This window comes from Grus americana, chromosome 4, assembly GCF_028858705.1.
Source record: "Grus americana isolate bGruAme1 chromosome 4, bGruAme1.mat, whole genome shotgun sequence".
NCBI lineage: Eukaryota > Metazoa > Chordata > Aves > Gruiformes > Gruidae > Grus > Grus americana.
This window is the reverse complement of record NC_072855.1, coordinates 56,419,111-56,440,815: the sequence shown is the minus strand read 5'-3', so window position 1 is coordinate 56,440,815 and position 21,705 is coordinate 56,419,111. Positions and strand designations below refer to the sequence as shown.

Sequence of the window (21,705 nt, the reverse complement as noted above, 5' to 3'; positions counted from 1 at the left end):
TTCAAATGCTCATAGTTCCGTGCGACTCGGATTCTGGAGGTATGATCTAATTTCAAATTTAGAAAAAAGCACAATCAGTGCTTCACTATTGCACACCTGTAGACCTCTCGTCTCGTTATCATTTTGTTATTTATTTTCAAGAGATCTTACTGTCTAGCCAAAGTGACATGCTTTGTTGCAGTGTTTCCTTACCACTTTTTGGTTTTTTGAGGTGGCATGTTGTTTACAATTGAAATACTGACCTGATTCTTAGATATGCCCAAAAGAAGTAATGGTGTTTCCCTTCAAAAGGTGATTTTTTTTTTTTTTTTAGTATTATAATGAGTTGTCGACAGAAAAAGCGACAATGTTATTTTTAAATGATCTAGCAGCAGGTAGAATGTGTCCTCCACACCTTTTGTTACTTTTTTTTTATTACAAATTCAAAAGTTATTTGATAGGAACACTGTCCATGGAGGGGAATACTGCCACGCCTCCTACATCCCCTACTCCTACTAGTCCCCCCCACCCCCTGCCAAAATGGATCTAGGATACATTTATTTAATGTACTAGTGCTGAAACTCAATATACATTTTCTTTGAGATATGTAGACATACTATTTTGAAAGCTGCTGTTATTTCCTCTTACAGAACAACTGAGCTAGTGATTAAGATTTGATCTTTTATATAGAAGGCACTATATATTTTGCAATTAGAGTGAAACTTTGCTGCAATGTGTAGATTTTGACTGAATAAAATAGAACAATCTGCTATAAATTCTAGTTTTTCAGAATGCAAAATTGTTTTGATTACTGTAGCTGAAAGGTAGGATTTTTGGACAGATAGGATATTACTTAATGTTGTTGAATCTTTCTAGGTACCCATCATATCTGGCACCTGAAGTAATTGCACAGGGAATGGTCAAACCAAGTGATCATACTCAGTGTGAGAAGCCTCTGCCTTCTGGCCCTAAATCAGATCTGTGGTCTCTTGGTATAATATTGTTTGAGCTTTGCATGGTATGTAAGAGGATAATTCTCTTGATTGTGACTCTTGGGGAATGGTTACATTAACTTCATTGCTCCCGAGTATGGGGTTAATGACGCTTTGCCCCCCACTCAAGTCCAAATAACAGAATATGTGAGCATTCCTACCTGGACATTATTGGTGATGGTTCAAGTAATAATATGCATATTGGCTTGGTATGAGTATATGTGTTCACCAGGAAGGGCAGCTGCCTGTTAAGCTACAATGATGTGATTGCATGATCGAATTCTTAGCGAGGAATGTCTTCTGAACCAAGAAGTCTCTCTAGATAATTTGTTGTTTTAATTATGCTTTTAAGCATGAAGTAACCATTGCTGTCATGGCCTCGTTCTCCTTGGAGTGGATGAGAAACTAATAACGTTTTGTGGAGAGGAAGAGAAGGGAGAATCTACCTCATCACCAGAGTTTAAAGAGCTTCTATACAGAATTAAGGGTTTATTTGGAAAATGCTTATTTGACTCTAGAAGTTGAAATAAATTGTGACAGCAAAATCTTTACTATTTGTATATGTTAAACTGGATTTCTTTGATTCAAAGACAGCAACATTCTGTAGGGAGGTATGATCTAGCAAATACCTCAATATTGATATTTAGTCTCATATAAGATAACTAAATTGTCAGACTATTGCATGGTCAAGAACCTGTTTTATATAGTGATTAGATCAGGACATTGGAAATAGTATTCCTTTGCATATTCTACTCTTCTGTAAATTTGCACAGTATTCATAAATCGTTATTTATTCTTTTGAACAAGTACATTTTCTTTAAAATGCAATAATGATTTTTTTAAACACCTTTAAAGGGATTTTCAGATGACTTTTCAAAAGCACTGTGCAATAATACAATCATGATTACCAAGTTCAGTAATTAATTACCTTTGTTCATGCTCACATTGGAAAGTTTTTGAAAGTCTGTTACTGAATTAATAATAAACCTGCAGGTTTGCTAAGGCATCTTGGGGCTTTGTTTTGCATATTTTTTTTGGTTTTGCATTTTTTCCAGTTAGGATACATTATAAATGATACGGTTTTTCCTTATGATGGCATGAAACTGTTTCTGCTATAGTTGGGGTAAATAATGTTTTTTGTTCTAACGGGTAGTTTTCCTAAATCTAAAATTCATGTGTAGAAGCTTATTTCACTGTCTTTGTATATAGATGGGTGTGTATGCTAGCTAAATATTTTTATGTGGTAGCATTTAACTGTTGATTTGGTTTTGTTATTCATTTAGGGAAGAAAATTATTCCAGAGTTTGGAGATAGCAGAGAGATTGAAATTTATAATTATGTTAGGTAAGTAGCGCAAAATCGTTTTTTTATGTTTCCAAGCAGTTCTATAATTAGAGCTTTACAGACTATTTAGCTCATGATGCTCAGACCTAAGGCACTTTACCTTTGTCAGCTTTCATCTCCACAATTACATAGGCATTTGAAGCATGGTTGCTTGTCTAGGGAAGGTACAGAGGTGGGTGCCAGGAAAAATAACTTTGCAGAAGAGCTATGGGTATGTTAGAGTAAGGGCAAACTATAAAAAAACATGGTCAGGAAAGGCTGCCATTTTGATAGTTATTTGTTGGTTTATGTTGCAGGAGGTTTGTGAAATGAGTCAGGAATTGTATGACACTAAAGAAAACTGTCCCCACGCTGGCAGTGCTTGTGTACCAAATCCCAAGCATGGAGAGGCAGGACTCAAATAGGAAAACAAAATAAAAAGAGGGCTGAGAAGCATATTACTGGATCCAGGCTTTTATTTCTGGCTTCTCCTACAAACTATAAAACGTTACTGTAGACATGTAATTTATGCTTAATGTAAATGAGTCTGAAAGTGGGACTATTTTGGGGCTTTTTAAAACTTGATTTCTTGTGGGGTTTATGTATAAACCATAGGGAGGGGAAGGGCATGAATTTGCAATTTGAAGCTTTATCTCTAAGCTATTATTACCCAGTGCAAACAGTAATACTGTTAAAGTTAGTTACTGTGAGTAGAACTATCTTTTTCATTCAGCAGTTAGTGCTTGGGTGGTGAAACTCTTACTGTTTTAGTAAGTGATTTCCTAGCAAAGTTTCCTGAAGCGTTTCAGTCCTCTTCAAGTTGAATGCAAGTTATTGGTAACCTTTATCCACTGAAAAACCTTCATGTCCTGACTTGGGAATTATTTTCTCGATAATGTGCTGAAAACAAGTTATAAAATACTGTCTGTATTATCTGCAAGTAGCAACAACATGAAAATTACTTTGAGCTTCTATATGCAGTATTTTTAAGTTCTTTCAGTTGTTTTGTTTTGGTGTTTTTGGTTTTGTTTTGGTTTTTTTGTTGTAAGTGGAAAGAATGTTTTAATTTATTTGGCAGAGTGTGACACTCTGGGTTTACTAAGTCTGCAAAAAGATTTTCACTGTTAAATTAGATGTGCTGCTGAACTTTCTTAAGCTTCAATTTTCTGTCTGCATAGGTGATAATTTTCATTTCAGATTTTGAGAATTCACTTTCAGGTGATGTGGCAATGTCAATATAAAGCCAAAGTTAAGTGCTTTTTATGGGGGTGGCGTTTTATCGGATATCCAGTTTTTTCATAATCTTTAACTTTTTATTGTTCTGTTTGTTTTTCAAAGGCTGTGTAGATGATATTGTAACTGTATTGGCTGAAGAACATGGTTGCCTTGATATTATTAAGGTCTGTGGAACTAGTTTGCTCTTCCATGCTGTCTTATCTAAAACATTTTACTGTTGATGCATAGTATTTCACATATTTTAATTTTTTAACTTATTTGGTCACTTGATGTATTGCAGTATGAGGAGAAATTTTGAAGTCTAAACTACATATCTAAGATACTTTCAAATAGCTGGTACTGGTAATATTCATTATTTCCTAAAATTACTGTCAATCTCAGTAAATGTTAATGCTCTCTGGATAGTTTAATAAGCTATAAGTTTTCTTTAAAGTGTTAGGGCTTAAGTATTTTTCTCCTAGAAATTTAGTTTTCTACCTGGTCCACTTTACACATTCTGATAGTGTAGGTTTATACAGTTCAACACCTCCCCACACCCCAAATTAATCACTAATTTTAGCATCTGTTTATTTTGAGACATTGTGTAAAAAGATTCTGATTATTAGCAGAAGGGAATTCCCAGGTACTGCATTGTTTCAAGCTGGGTACAGAATATCTCAATTAAAAAATAAAAATAAAAAGCTGCACACATTGCAAATTTTTCAGATTTCCCCCCCCCCCCCAAAAAAAAAAAAGCAAATGCAGGGTTGGGGGAGAGAAGAATTACTTCCCCAGCATTTTGGTCTGAAACAACTAACCTCATATGTGTAGGTGTGAAGTGCCCTCAAAGGAATAGCCTGTATGTTAGAAGTTAAGTATGAGCTAAGTGGCTTGCTGAATTAAGACAGAAATAAACAGGCCTCCTTCATATTTTTCTTATGTTCCAGGACCTTTCTGAAAATATCATAGCTCTGCTGAAGAAATGCCTTACATTCCAGCCTTCTAAGAGGCAAGTATTCGGTCCAAATGCCTATTAAACTCTGTTGAGATACTATGAAATTAGAAGACCTGTTGCTGAATGTTTTTTGGAATACTGATGATTTGTGCTACCTATAAAAAATTCTTGGGTTGTTTGCTTTTTCAATGTTTAAAGGAAAAGAATTGGGTGTGGGGTGTGGAAATCAAGTCTGCAAAACCTTGAGATTGAATCTGAGTATTTTGGGGGAAAACTGTTCAGGCATTTGTGGTTCTAAGTTCACAACTTTTACTGATTCCATGTCTGGAAGTTGGTGGTGGTTTCTATAGCTCTGTTATAGCCAGAGTTAGGGCTGCTTTCTTCAAGTCTCTTCTTTCCAAGTACTTTTGCATTCTGTCAGTCCACCACAGCTTTCCTCTGAGAACTGAAGTATGCTTTTGTTCTTTAATGAAGGCTTTGCATTTGCATTTTTCCATCTCTGCTTAGAAGAATTAATAAAATAGTTGCTATGTACGTTAAATGAAGGTGAGATCTGAACTTGGGCTGTAAACAGACTGTATGGTGTGTTATGCATCATAAATTGAACAAAATTGGTAGACATTTTTGCCATTAAAATTTCTGAAATCCAATATAATTTAAAAAAACTTGCTAATATTTGTTACTGGGGACATTTCTTATTGCAAAGTAACATTTTTGAAAGCACTTCACTCTTAGCGTTTTGTTCTCTTTTCTCAATTCAAGGCCAACTGCAGAGGAATTGCTGCATGACAGTTTGTTCGGTGAAGTATCCTCAGTATATCCTCCCTTCCACAAACCTGCTGGTCTGTTCTCGTCTTCTCCAAGGTGTGCTAATTTAACGCTTCCTGAAGACATAAGTCAATTATGTAAAGGTAAAAGCAGGTAGTGGGATAAATGTCATTGGAGGGGGAAGGAAAATAAAATGTTTTCACATTTTCTTTGAATACCTTTTTGGAGAGAAACTATTAAATGTTACAGTACTACATTCTTGTAATAAGTTGTTTAATGGACAGAGACATGAGCGTGTTTTGAGGGTTGTGAGCAGGTGTTTAATGGGCAGAGACATGAATGTGTTTTGAGGGATGTGTGCAAGTCAAAGGAGAGCATCTTGATTTTGTCTTCAATCTCAGGGAAAAATGGTTATCATTAGTATTCAAGTCCAGCTTGGAATATCAATATTATCTTTTGCCTTTAGAATTTGGACATGTGCATGTACAAGGTAGTTTTTTTCACTAAATTGTGTTGTGAATTGCTAATTGGATTCTGCTGGATCATAGCATGAGATGAACTTTGGAAGTATTGGAAAACTAAATCCTTGTGAAAGAAGTCACGTTCTAGAATAAAAGACAACATTTCTAAGTTTAAAACTACAGTATACTGAAAGTGTTACCACTCTTAAGTCCTCATTAACTTTTTCTGATGAACTCGGAGATTTCTACATGTTTAGAAAATCTCATTATACAATTTTTGGAGACTAAGATTTTATACCTTGTTGGTATGGTATGTGAAGGGAAGATTAGAACTACTCAGTATGAATCACTAGTTTCTTATTTTTACTCTTAGTGCTGTGTTGTGTGCGAAACAGTGCTTGGGTGTTTGGTGGTTGGTTTTTGTTTTGCTTTCTGTGTGTCTTTTTAAAAAAAAAAGTCCACACTTCAATGTATTTATTGAATTGGTTCTATTTCCTGGCATCAAGGCACACTGTGGAAATACTTGCTTTTTTCTGGCTTCTGCCCATCTGCTCTTTCCTTAAATCTTCCTAAAGGGCACTTGCAAAGGGAAGATCACTTTTCCTCTAACTCCACATTAAGGTGTAGGATCTTTCAAGCATGATAAATTATTATTATTTTTTTTTCAACAATAATGTTTAGAGTGGTAGGAAGAAATACAAGCTGCCTAAAAAGCTATAACTCATTTTTATGTGGTTTCTCCTAATAGACGAAGATGGCGATTACCTAGCAGAAAGATCAATTGAAGAGGTTTATTATCTCTGGTGTTTGGCTGGAGGAGACTTGGAGAAAGAACTTGTCAACAAGGAAATCATTCGATCAAAGCCACCTGTCTGCACACTTCCCAAGTAAGGAAGGAGAAGCACTTTAAGAGAAAGGAGGATGGATGGAGAAGGCCAGTGATTCTGAGAGAACGTTTTGGTTTGATTTTTAGTTTCAGACCTGTATGTGTGAAAAATATTGAAAATAGCATTCTTTAACAGCAGGAAATCATGTCACTTCCCCTCTTACCAAATTTAAGGCATTATTTGAATGCCTTCTATCTGTCACCTACCTGCACTTCATATTGCTTTCTGAAATTTGAAGAAATGTAGGTGAAGTGCTAAATACTGAATTTGGAAGTCCCTAAATTTAGCACACTTTCCAATAGCATTAAGTCTTAGTAAAAATGTCTCACTGTGCTTCAACAGCATAGTAGTAGTTGTAATTTAATTTAATACATTCTCTAGCAAATTCTCACATTCTGAATGTCCTTTCACAGAGCAGCAGTGCTGAATGGTCATCCCAATTATTCAGCAGATCAGCTGATTGCTTTTTTTTTTTTAAAAAATGCTTAGTTTTATGACTTATAATTCTGTAACAGCATTTTAGTCGTTACTACTTTTATTTTACTGCTGCACGTGTTGCAGTTTTAGGTAGTATATTCATGCTCTGATCCTACAGTCTGATCGTAATAAGCATAATTATGTGTCCATATAGTTCAGTTTGCTGGTTCTGGGTTTTAAAAACACATGAAGTCAGTGTACAGCCAAAATGCACTATCTTGGGAAAAAAAAAAAAAGGTGAGGCTAGATTTTAAGTGATATTTTGGTGGCAAAATTAGTGTGAAATTTTGAGGGATTGCCTGTTTCTGTACCCATAGGTGAATGCGTGTGCTTTTGAATTGTGAGGGAAAACATTTTTTGTCATACTATTTTGAAGATGAGGTGTTAATTTCAAAAATGCAATCTAACTCCACCTTCTAAGTGATACTAAGAATGTTAGCTTAATTTCTGGAAATCAATTTCATGTTGTCTGCTTTAAAAATATCGCCAAATAGACAATTTATATATACCCTTTCTTGGATGCATTTGTATCCTTAGACGGACTGCAACAAAAAAGGTCTGTTTGAAACTTCTGTGCTTTTTTTTTTTTTTTTCCTGGTCATGGTGGGAAATGCCTTTCATATGGCAATAATGGTTTATTTTTCCTTTTCGCAATAAATGGCAGTCCTGGTCTGTGCCAGGTCAAGGAATAAAAGGGAATATTAATCCCATATCTCATTACTCTTTCTTTGTGTGCAAACCAAAGTTATAGAAAATCTGAAATGTGTCTTTTAACAGCAGAAATTCTTTGAATAATTTAAGGTGATTGTACATTCCCTCGATAGCAGGTTTCATGCCATGCCTAGTCAATATAGTATACTTCTAAGAGCTAGTATTTTGTTTTAAAGAGGAAACCGGTTGATGTAAGAATTTTCTATTTTTTTCTAACTCAAGTCTTATGTTATAAAATGACCTGATTTTTTTTTTTCTCCCTTTTGAAGCTTTTTATTAGAAGATGGTGAGAGCTTTGGGCAAGGACGAGATAGAAGTTCCCTCCTAGATGACACAACTGTGACTTTGTCTCTCTGCCAGCTCCGAAATGTAAGAAGAATATTGTGCACTTGTTCGTATGTCTTCACTGCAGAAATGTCTGTTTAAAGGGAATATAGAACAGCAGCTCCTGCTGTGATTCCTACAAGTGACAATGTTACTGATTTCAAGAGAATGCTTCTTGGCATCCGAGTCAGATTCAGATTTATGCTATTAAATTCCTTTTTCTGCAAAAGCTTACTAAATTTGATTTATCTTCTGTTTCTCCATCTCTTTCCTGTGTTCCTCCCTTTCCTTATTTTTGTTACCTGCTTTGTTCTGGTGTAGTTCTGTAGTACCTGTTATTCTCCACGATTGCTAAAGTAATTGGACAGTGAGTGTCTTCTTGCGTTCTTTAATTCCTGTCTCTAGGTGGCTCTCAATATTCAAAAGAAAGATCAACTCAATTCATTTGCAGCTCCTTAAGGGCTTTATACTTAAAGTTGGGTACCAAGTTTCTAGTAGTTAATTACTGATCTTTGCAATATATAGATTTTAAACAACTAGTTCAAAAGATCATTTCAAACCATTTTGCCAAAATGCAGAAATGCAGTTTTCTTCCATCTTCAGTGGAAAAATCAACATATTTTGCCTGGTGTAATGATCAGTTACAGGATTTACTGCCTGTACCACTGAAATGTTGTAATTGTTCGCATGTCTTTGCACATGTAGTGCTTTATTGCTGTAGAACTAGAAATTCATGTTGCACTGTTTGCAGCTTGCTTTTTATAGTAGCAAATGCAGTTCTGTCGCAGTTTTTATAAAAAACCTTCCCATATGTTTACAGGGGTTAATATGGAAAGGAAGGTGACTCCTGAAGTCTTGATCTCTGCCACCATTACCTGAATTTTGGGGGCAATGTGGCAAATACTGTGTAAACATATTCCTTCAGTAGAATTTTGCATTTCTTCACACAAATGCGTGAAAACAGACCAAAGAACTGGGTTATTTTGTTGGCTTGGTTAGTGGGAGGAGGTAAAGAATATGTAGCAGCTATTTGAAAGGTAATACGCACTGCACCTCCTACTGTTGTTCCTACAAAAGGGCAGCTTTTAAGACTTTTTTTAAACTTTTTAATCTGTAATTTTGGATATTGCTGCCTACTTCTATAAAGACAGCAGCAAATAAGTATATACTGAAGTTTTATTTTGGAGAAGATATAAACCTGAACCTTGCAATGTTAGTTGAAATAAATTTTTGAACTTATGCAATTCTTCAAACACCTTTCTTAGAGCAGAGCGCTATGCTTATAATCAAAAGAGAATTGGTACTGAATGAACTGAGAATGAACTGTTCTGTCAGTCCCAGGAGGAACAGGCTGTGTGCTGTATGCCTTTAAGTTAGGGATTGAACTGCAAAACAGAGCACTGCAGGGAGGATGGTATTAAACATTAATCACAATGCACCAAAGATGTCTGAAAACTTCAGGCAAAAGTCCAGGCATGCTTGTCTGTCACCTTTCCAGAGAGTGTCTGTATTTCTGTGCAGCTTTCAGGTGCTGCTACTAAAAGGATCTCAAATTTGCATAACTCTTGAACTGATTAAAAGCATAAAACCAAGTTGTGTGGTTGCTTTGCAGCTACTTGGATAGGAAGTCCATGTAGAAGAATCAGGAAAAGAAAAAGAGCTATGTAATACTATTGATCTATTAATCCATGGCTCATGGAAGCTATTTTTTTGTGTGGAAATAGGTTTACGAATGAGATGAGTGTTATCTTCAGGCAGCAGAACTTCCATCAACTCAAAAAGCTTGTATTAGCAAAAGTTTTTAGCATTAAAGGCTGTATGTTTCTTTGCTGATGGAGGACTGGGCTGATGCTTAGGTCTCAAGGCAAGCTACTAAATTTGGTAAATTAATTGCTAATTAATAGTTTTCATATTCCACTAACTATTTCCACTTGAATTCTGAGCAGCATTCTGATAATGAATTATTTTTATTCTTCATTTCAGAGACTGAAAGATGTTGGTGGGGAAGCATTTTATCCATTGCTTGAAGATGAGTAAGTGTGTGTCTAAGTTTGTATGTGTATAAGAGACTGAATTTTGAGTTATTAGTTTCATTTGAGTGGCACACTGCACAGCTAGACACAACTGTCTTCCAGAAGCAAACCTAACTGTCCTTGTTTGGCTCTTAAAGTCAACAAGAGCTGATAAGCGCTCCGCACTGGTAGGCTTAGGGCCCTGATACCAAACTGAGGATCCTAGCCTGTGGTTCTGTTCTGGAAATCAACTGTGTTGAATATTCAAAATTATCCATTTATACTTGTTTCTGACTCAGAAATGCCACACAGGATATTCTTTTTTTTTTTTTTCATATACAATGATTTGTATTTCTACAATCAGTTCACTACTGCTATCCTAATGCTTTTTCCAGCCAGTCAACTTTATCTCATTCAAATAGTAGTAATGAGCTGTCTGCAGCTGCTAGTCTTCCTCTGATCATCCGGGAGAGGGACACAGAGTACCAGCTAAACAGAATTGTCCTGTTTGACAGGCTGTTGAAGGTATGGAATTTTTCTGATGCTGGATAATTGGATTTGGTCTGTTAATTAGAGGATTTTTAAATGACCAAGTAATTGAAAAAGGAAGCGGAGATACAAGAGACCACAGTGGGAAAGGGGGAAGAAAACCCTACAGAAGTATAAGAAGATTGGGAAAAGGAGAGAAGAACAAAAAAAAAAAAAGAAAAAAAAAAGATAATTAGGTCTTTTCAGTAGCAATGATTATAAAAGTAGATTTAAAGTATGCACATGAAAATAGAACTGCTGCTAATACCTGTTATGTACTGCAGAAAGTACTTCTGTATTCTTTATTTCATAATAGACTAAGCTATTGTAGGTAGAAATATGTCTGTAACATTTCTGCATTTCCAAGCAGGAAGGTACTTGAAAACAATACCAGTCTTTACTGTAGCAGTGCCATGTTAGAAATACGGGTTTTATACTGAGGGGGAAAAATACTAGTCCCTAATTTACATGTATGCAGAAGGATGCATTTTTGCTTAAGAATGAGAGAGAGCTGATGTGCATCATCGAGTGCACTACTTAGGAAGGTGTAAACTAGAAATGTTTAATAAAACAAAGTTGGATACATAGTATGAAGAGAAACATATAATGAAGAAAAAAATCTTTTAATAAAAATTTGGATTAGTAAATATATATAACCAGTGAACCAGCCCATGAATACATTTATGAGGAGGAGTGAGTATTTTAACATCAAGCAGTAGTCCTCCATCCAGATCTTCCAGTTAGGAATGAAATTTACTTGTTGTAAAACTTGCATTCACCATTCAGGCTGACAGCAATTGTCCTTTGGGGTAAAGACTGCCCCAGGATTGGGATTTCAATTGTTTCAGTTACATGGTAACATTTTTTGCTGTTAATCCCTTCTCTTTGTAGGCCTATCCATATAAGAAGAACCAAATTTGGAGAGAAGCCAGGGTTGACATCCCTCCTCTTCTGAGAGGCATAACCTGGGCTGCCCTGTTGGGTGTTGAGGTAAGGGTAATGGGAGTGTATTTGCAGAAGTTGCACTACTGACTGGGGAGGGAATGGGATCGACAGGGAAGCTGGAATGAATTTGAAGACTTGGCAGGTAGAATTACTGGAATTTCAAACAAAATTAGTTATGAAATTCTGTGAACAAAGGCAATGTTCAGACAAACTCGCTTCTTGTCTCTAACATTATCTGATTTCAGAAAATGTATGTAAACTTGACTGCCTTTAATTTTGATGATGGGGTGGAAAAATGCTACCCATACAGCTAGATTGTTTAAATACAATTGGTAGTTAATAGGGTTTATTTGTTTTATTTTTAATATTTTTGACAAATGTAGTTTGAATCCTTCTGCTCCAGTCAGCAATAGTTGGGCAAAACAGAATGAAACATATCAGATGTATTTTTCTCACCTACCAATCAATGCACTTCCTCCAAACACTGGAGAATAAATAAATTAAATTTAACCCTTTTGGACAAAGGACTAGAAAGGAATGTCCCAGAAATGAGGATTCCTTACAGACATTGCTTGAATACCTGGCTCTTTCATCTACCCTGCTTGCAAACTGCAGTAGTGCAGCAAAGAGGTTCTTGTAAATAACACATCCCAGGTTATTTAGGATGTTTAGCTTAGGACGTGATCTGCTGAGCGCTATATAATATGACCCCAAAAAAAGCTGTAAAGGTAAGGAACAACTAACTGCTGGTCAGGATTGTAGCCTGGGTCTTGGGAGATGAGTCAGTTCTCGTGCTTCATCAGCTTACCATCTGTACAATGCTGGTAGTGTTTCCCTGTCCCATAACTTCAAGATGAACTTGTTAGCATGCCTGTCTTGGGATTCATGCAAGGACAGGCTACTTAAGAGAAGTGTATATTGGTAATATCAATATTAATTAACAGGCAGTTGGATTCAGTGCCTTTACAGAGATGATGCTGAAAGCCACTTGCCAGTGGCTGAGGTAAGCACTGAATTTAAATTGAGAGCATTTCTTAACTTGAAAATGGAAAACTATCAGGTATGTAACTTTCTGCATAAACAGCTGAAAATCAATGAAGATCATACAGAGGAGGTCACAGAAAGGTCTATATCTCCTGAATTATAACAGAATAAAGATTATTTTGTTAAAATTCAGCTGTTAGAATTTTCTGTACTCTGGAAAAAATTTTCAGGAAAAACAAGTTGCTAACTAAAGCATCCGAGAAAAACAGTCATCTTCTGTATATCAGCGTGTACATTGTAATATACATTTATGTTAGTAAGGGCTTTCTAAATTCAAGTATTTTTCTTCCACATTTAGGGTGCCATACAAGCAAAATATGATGCCATTGATAAAGACACACCAATTCCTACAGACAGACAAGTAAGACTTCCAGTGTTATCAAATTTTGTCACTTGAAGTAATGCAAAGATCTTTTTCACCAGTCATTTGCCTATTACAGCAGATGTGGCTGATAATACTGAAGGGATTCCCCTGTCCTCTAACCTTATTCATGCTGTTGCAAGAGTCTTGCAAAACCAATAGGAACAAGTAGTTTAACTCAAATTATGTTATAACCTGGAAAGTGAAATCCTCTTTTACTTCAGAATTACTGTTTCTACAGCAGCAACAAAGTGTAGTGAACAATATTATTGATGTATTGTTAGAAGTCCTGTTTTTATTGAGTGTTTGTTGTGCCTGTTGGACCTTGTACCAGATAGTGCTGAGTATCCTGAGATCATGTAAGGTGAGCTATGCTTCACAGAAATGGGTTCCTGAGCAATTTGGTTCTCCAAGAAGTCTTGTCAGACATAAAGACGTCACAAGCAACAGCTGTTCCTTTCAACTGGGTGAAGAAATATTTTCCATCAAATTGGGTACAACGTTTTGAGAACTCTGATTTGATGATCCTTTAGAGAAAGTGATATTAGCGCCTGAAATGTGTCCAAAAGTTGGGTCAGAAAAAAACTGTAACTGTAATCTGCTTTCTGCCTTTTTCAAGGGTTAGAACCCTTTTAAAAATATAAATCTGGAAAGGAAAAAAAAACCCAAATCTCTATTTTTAATCTTTGACAGGGCTGTTAGTCCCCTGTCCCTTTTCAGTTTTGCTTTTGAGAGTGATGGAGGAAGCAGACTGTGTTTATGATGGTGTTCTGACCTACATTCTTTGGCTGACTTCCACCTCTAGTGCTGCAAGATTGCTGTAGTACTACCCCACTTATCCTGATTTCTTTTTATGTTACATGCTTGGCTGTGGTGCAGATTGAAGTTGATATTCCTCGTTGCCATCAGTATGATGAATTGCTGTCATCACCAGAGGGTCATGCAAAGTTTAGACGTGTATTGAAGGCCTGGGTTGTTTCCCATCCTGATTTGGTGTACTGGCAAGGTGAGTTTGACTAATTGGCAACAACAGATACTTAACTGAAAAGGTATGACTGACTTAAAAATACCTTCCCCTTTTCTCCCCAGCAATGTAAACTTTGAGTGCTTTCATTTCTGTTTCTTTTGAACAACGAATCTGCGGGTTATTGCAAATTTAGAATCCTAATAATTAATATTTTATTTTTAATGCAAAATTGCCCTGCTCTTATTTATTTGCTCTCCTTAAGTTCAGTCACTTTATTTTTGGGGGAGGGAAAAAGAAAAAAAACAAAAGAGAGAGAGAAAAAAAACCCAACCAAAAAAACAGTCTGTTGCCTACTGTTCAGTTCCAACATAAAACTGCAGAAGTTACTGAGCAAGTTCTTGGGATGGTAAAGTGCATTTCTTGGAAGCCTTGGCAGAATAATCAATTCAGCATTATAGTTCAACAATTTGAAATCCCCTCTGTTTTCGTGCATTGATTTCGCAGTTGTTCTCAGGATTACATGTGAAGCCTGACATTGCAGAATTATAATCAGTATCAAGTATGCAAATTTTCATGGTAAATTAATGAATTTATCTTGTGCATCACAATAAATGAGCTCCTTATGGCGTTTCTTCATGGCTCTTCTCTCTTTAGGTCTTGACTCTCTTTGTGCACCGTTTCTGTACTTGAATTTTAACAATGAAGGTGAGTACGTTTTTCTGCTGAGGGTGAATGGGGAACAGTCTGTCATCTGTATCTAGTTGTAGACAGATGTGGGTGCACTTGCTTATAAATGGAAACTTCCTGTAGCTACAAAGGAATTTTAAAGCTTTTATTGCGACAGGTCAAAAGAAATGGTTGGTTTTTGAAAAGTGTATGTACTGTACTGCTCTTCAAGCAGGGGTTCAAACCCTGTGTGTGTTTATTGCCAAGTACTATAATAAAAGCACAAATAACTTGATTATAGAAAAGTAAGAAATGCTTCTCTAGTACTTGTCTTTCTCAGTGAAGCTGTAGTTCAGCCTTGTTTAATGTGAATGCATTATTTCTTAACCTGTTAACCTGTCAGACCAGCTTTATTCAGAAAAGCTGATGATGGTTTTAAATGCCTAAAAGCTTATCAGACCAGTTTTGGATATGTGGCCTTTATCTGCTTAGAATGTGATTTGTTCAGAATAGGTCTAGTCCAATCTTCTATTCTTTTGCACCTGGCTTGCTTAATATAAGGTCTGTGTGTGGGAAAATGAGTTTCTTAGGGCAATGCCTTCTATTATGCCTGCTGTGCATACTAATTTAAATATTTCAACAGATTTTTCTTGCTCTTGGACATGTTCCTATACAGTTTAATTGGAGAACCTGGTTTCCTTCCCATTAAAGCAAAATATAATAGTAGTGAATTATGTAAAATTTTGTGTTCTGGTTAATGAACTTAATTATACACGTTTGGCGCAGATATTTAAAAAGTGGTTTCAACACTAGAAAAGTTGTAACACAGAACTCATTTATAACATGATGCTATGTCATATTTGTATAAATCTGATGTTTTGCTTAGAACCGTCCAAAATTATATTTGTCTTTGAACAATTTATGACAAACCCATATTTCTTTTTTATATCTGTGGTCTAGCACCATGGCTAAGAATTGTATTATAATAGATTGTCTCTCAGCCAAGTTCCCAGGAATTAATCAAGAGCATAAACACTTAGTGTTTTTACCCTCTAATCTATATTTGTTATGTATGTGAGGAGCAGTTGAGAAATTTATGATGTTTTTACCCATCTTTCTGACAGTATTATTGATTATATTTCACTCAGTGTTTTTTCTGAGCTGAAGTAGGAGACAAGAGGCGAGTCTGATGGGGCATAAACTGAGCCTAAGTTCTATAGGAGAAAACTCAGAAGACTGCAACAATGCAATTGTCTGAAACTGTCTTCTGAAATTTTATTCATCCAGGGACCTTCCTTTTTTGATACAAACATCACCATGGCTTTCCAAACATCATCTCATTACTTTGTCACTGAGAAGTATAAAATATTGATTACTCAGTGACAGAAGGAGACTTTTTTAGGAGCTTTAAAAATTCTTTAATGAGGAATGTGCCCTTTCCTGTGTGTTTTACAATCATTTTTGTGTATAGATTGATTTAAGTATTTCTGCTTATTATCTGCTTAATAATGAATTTTTTTAAGTGTACTTATGTTTGTACCTCCATAGTTGAATACGTTTTTCTAATTCTTTCAGCTCTGGCATATGCCTGCATGTCTGCTTTTATCCCAAAGTATTTGTATAACTTCTTTCTGAAGGATAATTCTCATGTTATTCAAGGTAAGTCTTTTTTTTTTTCTTTTTTTCTTTTTCTTTTTTTTTTTCTTTTTTCTTTTTCTTTTTTCTTTTTCTTTTTTCTTTTTCTTTTTTCTTTTTCTTTTTTCTTTTTCTTTTTTCTTTTTCTTTTTTCTTTTTCTTTTTTCTTTTTCTTTTTTCTTTTTCTTTTTTCTTTTTCTTTTTTCTTTTTCTTTTTTCTTTTTCTTTTTTCTTTTTCTTTTTTCTTTTTCTTTTTTCTTTTTCTTTTTTCTTTTTCTTTTTTCTTTTTCTTTTTTCTTTTTCTTTTTTCTTTTTCTTTTTTCTTTTTCTTTTTTCTTTTTCTTTTTTCTTTTTCTTTTTTCTTTTTCTTTTTTCTTTTTTTTTTTCCCCTAAGAGAAGTAGAATTATTTCTGGATATATAAATACACTTTTTCAAATGGTAAAATTGGAATAGAATTAGAATGACACTGTAGAAATATCCACCTATTTCTTTCAAAAGCTTTATTTTAGATAAATAAGAACCACAGCTCTGCAAGTAAACTAGGAACAAAATAAGTGGATAAAGATTCAGGCAGGAGAAAAAAAAAATTGTGCACACACACAAAAAGTTCTGTGTAATATCCAAGCTAAGAGTCAGTTGATTGTGCAAAGTTGTAAAAAGAAGCTGTAATCTTTCCAGTGTTATTTTGTAAAGACCTACCCTTCAGGTGATTAAAATCATACTGTTACAGGAGCTATTTTGACAGTGAGAGAAAATGAATAGGAACAGTACAAACTAGGGACTCCTCAGAGAATGGAAGTTATGGTATTCAGAGAGTTAGGGATTTGAGGGGAATTTCTTACTGAACAGAAGATAATGTCATTCAATGCAGGACAGGAGTTGGAGAACCCTAAGGAATAATGTTCTGTAGTTCAGTCTTCAACAACTATACAGGTAATGCAGTGAAATTAAAACAATAGCTAGGAGGTAAATGTCTGTTCTACTTGAAAGTTAATTGTAAATTTCATGGAAACATGAAGAAGGAGTTGTCTACACCTAGAAAGCCACCTTGGCACGGTCTGTGTTGGAAAGATAATTAGTCTTGCAGACAGTTTTTAAAAAACAAAAGAAGCTGTTTGAAAAGCCATCAGTAGTTTAAAAAAGCAAGTGGTAATGCATGGGTTTTTTAATTTGCGAGCAGTTATGAATGTTTATCGAATACTGGGTTTCAGCATGGCTTGATATCCTTGTATTTCTTTTAAAGAAATTCTGTTGTATATAACTTGTGAAACTCCTCAACTTAGAAACAGTGTCTGTCATTTTTTGTCTTCAAAAAATGAAAGGAAATTAAGAACTGATTGACAAAAAATAGTTTGACAGAAAAGCAGTTACATATTGGATAATAGGGAGAGAGCTAATATAAGGAGAGAACATAGTGGTTAGGAGAGTTTACATATGAAAGACAATGAGTAAGAGGTGTTTGGAAAAACTATTCAAGAGAACTTGTTTTCATCCTTTTGTCTGTAAAGAAAGAGTGCTTGCTGGAAAAAAAGGATCAGTAAAGGTCTAAAGATGAAAAGAGTAAGTATATTATATCAGATGTTCCTGTGGAGACAGCAGCTTTAGACTTCAAGATTAGTAGCTTGGTAAAGACTTTTCTCAAGGGGGTATACTCTTCCATAAAATAATACTTTTGCTCTCTAGAGTTCCCTGATGTTATTCCTAAGGGGCTTTACAAAAACATGTATCAGCCAAAGTTAGAAATATAGGTCAGTAGGATTCCGTGAACCAAAATAGTGTAGGCGTTCTTGAGTTCCTGTGCAACATCTGGCATCGTCAAGGACTCGGGGAGACTGGACCTTTCATGATTCTTTCAGTATTCTGATTTAATCATTTCTAGGGTCATATGTCAAACACCGATGTGTAAGTACAATTTTAAAGTAAAATTCTGTGTAATTTCCCTGCTTTATTGGGTTGGAAGAAGGTGTTACGAATGTGTCATTTAACTGCCTACTGCAATTTTAGCTCCTTTGTATCTTCCATGTAGGGGTGGATGGGAAGAATCTTTCAAACTACAGAGTTCAACGTACCTCAGTTCTGAGCTTGTACTATACAACGAAGACAGGATTTTTTTCTAAGCTTATCAGATATATTTCCTTACTTGAAATGGGAAGCAAGAGCAGTTAAAGGGGCTTGGGTATCAAATGTCCAATTATGTAAAACAAAAATTGATATAATAAGATTCTAACCAACAGCGATTGGCTGGACCTAAGCAATACGTTTTTGTGAAGATTTGTGTGTTTTCAATAGACCCTTAATTAAACATGTAATCCCACACAGTAATTACGTTTGATGAGACAGGCTAGTCAAATAAAGATGGTATTTATCAACCTGTAGAATATCTGTAGAGAACCATCATGGGCACGAATCTTCATTTTTAAATTAAATGTGGTTCAGGGAAGCTAATTATGAAATTGTTTTCACCAGCATACAGCTGAATGTGTAGGAATACTGGTTTGCTATACCTGACTTGTGATTACTGGCTGTTTCATGAAATAAAACTGATTGAAGATGCACCTTAGAGATGCACTTCTTAAAAATCATTATCATGTAGTGTGGTATGAATTAAAGGCATGGATTCAGTTGTCTCCCTAACTTGTATGCATGTGGATAAGAATAACTTTGGCTTGAAGCTGAGAAAACGTGAGAGATGTGAGTAGCTCCAAAGTAGTCTGGCCTTGGTGACACAGAACTCAGCATGGGTCTGTTTACCCACTTAATTGCCCAGCTGAGTACTGCCAGGGCATCTGTGGCATATAATAGAAATGCAATATCAGAGAGCAGAGGCTGGCATTCCTAAGATGCCAGAAACCACATAAGAGGTTTCATGTGCTGTGGCTTTGTCTTTGCAGCCCGAGGCAAAAGTTGTAAAACTCTGAAGTAGGCTCAAGAGGTCTTAATTTTTATTGCAACTTACCTTGGAGAAATAGGCATCCTTCAAGTATAATTTGCAGTAGGGCTGTGGTTTGTTTACCTTGTGCTCTTATAGTGAGAGCATTGTTTATCAGTCCTCCTGAGGCAGAATCAGCTTTTATAATTTCTAGTCAAAATAAAATTATTTTAGAGTCATCATTCTAACTTGCTGGCTTAACCTAACTAAGAGGAACTAACTTGAGTGCAGATAATCAAGATTTAACTAAGATAGGAGTCTATAAGTAACTGAATGTTTAGACCCGCTTCTATTCTTAAATAAAGGAGTCTGTGTGGAATTATCCCAGCAGAGTCTGTGTTTCTTAGCAGTGGAATTGGAGTTTAATTTTGCCACTTCAGGGATGAAGACAAACTGAGTAATAGGCAGCAGCTACTTGCTGTCCCCAAAAGAGACAGTTACAGGTGTCTAGTCCTTCCAATAGACTTTAAAGGAAGCAACAGCAGCTCTGGACAGCTAAGTTGTGGAGCTGTGTGGACTTGGTGTTTGGGGGCTTATATTCTGGGACAGTAGTCTGTGGAGCTGTGAGATGTCAGCATGTTCTTATCTGGGAGCAGGGCTCACATTCTCTATCGCTCTTCCCTCAACGAGCTGTCTGGGCCTTAATTACTCTCTTCTTGGGAGCGTGGAGGAGAAGGAATTGCCATCTGTTACAAAACTGCAATGTTATTGCCTCTTCATCTTCCTTCTAACAAAGCATATGACAGTGTGGACAAAATTGGGAGAGGGGCAGAATGGAGAGAGAGAGAGAGAGAGAAATCTGTCAGTGTCTGTGTTCTGCGGTCTGCTTCTCTTCCAATTAAAAGCAAGTGTTATTTAGACAACTTAATGAAATTGTACACATCAGCCTAATGTGCCATGCTGAAGAGGTAATACATTTTATCTTTTACAATAAGAATTTCTCCTTATCTGTTCCAAAAAAATATAAATGAAGATGTTACTGATCATAGAAATGGTAACCTTAAAGCCCCATTGCCTTAAAACCTCAACTGCCGGATTACAAAGTTTAACTTTGTAGAAAAGAAACCACATGGAATTTAATTTAAAGAGTATAAACTTTGTGTATCATTAAAACAGTTTGGATCTAAAAAATCCTTGGAACAGTCTTGTCCTAATTTGATCATACTGAAAAGTCTTTAACTTTGCACGTCAAACATACATCACAACCAAAGTATAAACCAAGTAAACCACTCTTGAAAATCCAAATTGAGAAGTACTAAAGAAAAGCAATGAAACCCTTCTTCCTCTGTAATGAATGTAATGATGACAAGGAGGACAGTAGTGGTATTCATTTGTCGTTTTATTGTAGATTTAAGCAAAAAATTAAAAAAACAGTATTGTTCTTCCTTTTCTACAGGTCTATTGTGAGCTAGCAGCATGTAGTGGCTTGTGTTTTTGACAACGATCTTGAATGTGCTTGTCATTTCAGAATACCTGACAGTGTTTTCCCAGATGATTGCATTCCATGATCCAGAGCTGAGTAACCACCTTAATGAAATTGGTTTTATTCCAGATGTAAGTACTATGGGTTCTTATAAGTATTGTTCAAAGGAAGTAAGAAATAGAAAATGAGGGCAACTAGGATGAGATGCCTTTCCAGACTATTTCAGCAGCAGATTGACATAAGTGAAACTTGCATATTAAGGGACCTTTCCAAGCATGCTGATAAAATGGTAAAGTTTTGATTGTTGTTTTAGACACCTAAGTCCTTCCCGTCCTGTTGACATGGTAAATACAAACATTGGACAAGTGTACACCTTGTGTCAAAGGTTTATGCTTTCATTGGAAGATGTCTGTACGATGGAGGAAAATGATAACAGAGTACACAGCCAAAATGTAGTAGAGAGGGAGGGGTATGTTGGAAAAAAGCAAAACAAGGCCTTCTCTACAGCCTCACTTTTAGCTATCAATGTAAATAGTGAAGCTTTCTTCCTTTGTTTAGAGAGGCGTGTGTAGTCCAGAAAGCAGAGATAACACTCTATAAAAATGTTTGTCTGCCTACTGTAGCTTTATTGAAGTTTATGGGTGATGTTTCTGAAAAGTAGATTTAAGGAAGGCTATAAAGAGAACACAGTTAATTCATACGGTCTATATCATGATTTCACATTAAGAAATTTGGCAATTACAAGTTGGTTGTAAGAACAGATGACTGAGAGGTCAAACTGGAAGAAGGAAACTGAAGTCAGGAGATGTTGATGTAGAAATATAAATTTCGTAAGTGAGAAATGTATATCCATTTCTTCTATAAGCAATATAAAGCTAGTTTTATCAGAAAAGTCTTATGCTTATTAGGAATGCTTTAAGTTGAAGCAGCAAGGCCAAGCCTCTGAAGTAATTTGTCGTATACAATTCCTGGATGAATTTGTGTGTCTTTGGGGCTGGCAGATACTCTTTTATCACTGTTTACAAAGATTGTAATGGAAAAGTAAATACATGCTTTCATTTGTAGATGTGTTTTTAGTCTCATACTGTTGTTTGAATTATAC

General features: G+C 35.6%; 1 protein-coding gene across 11 annotated transcripts in view; it reads left to right on the top strand.

The window, feature by feature from the left end:
* Window positions 1-21,705, top strand: part of TBCK (TBC1 domain containing kinase) — a 115,282-nt gene that overhangs the window by 34,386 nt on the left and 59,191 nt on the right. For 10 of the 11 annotated variants that reach the window (XR_008576973.1, XR_008576974.1, XR_008576976.1 and 7 more), the window contains exons 6-20: window positions 856-997; window positions 2,255-2,315; window positions 3,633-3,694; window positions 4,457-4,518; window positions 5,227-5,375; window positions 6,442-6,580; window positions 8,038-8,137; window positions 10,076-10,125; window positions 10,500-10,629; window positions 11,524-11,622; window positions 12,920-12,982; window positions 13,862-13,988; window positions 14,604-14,654; window positions 16,191-16,274; window positions 20,649-20,734. Coding sequence is in view for 7 of the 11 variants with exons in the window: in XM_054824770.1 (XP_054680745.1) it covers window positions 856-997; window positions 2,255-2,315; window positions 3,633-3,694; window positions 4,457-4,518; window positions 5,227-5,375; window positions 6,442-6,580; window positions 8,038-8,137; window positions 10,076-10,125; window positions 10,500-10,629; window positions 11,524-11,622; window positions 12,920-12,982; window positions 13,862-13,988; window positions 14,604-14,654; window positions 16,191-16,274; window positions 20,649-20,734 (1,405 nt within the window). In the remaining 4 variants the exon portion in view is untranslated. The remainder of the gene's footprint in view (window positions 1-855; window positions 998-2,254; window positions 2,316-3,632; window positions 3,695-4,456; window positions 4,519-5,226; window positions 5,376-6,441; window positions 6,581-8,037; window positions 8,138-10,075; window positions 10,126-10,499; window positions 10,630-11,523; window positions 11,623-12,919; window positions 12,983-13,861; window positions 13,989-14,603; window positions 14,655-16,190; window positions 16,275-20,648; window positions 20,735-21,705) is intronic. The other variant, XM_054824771.1, reaches the window with a different exon arrangement.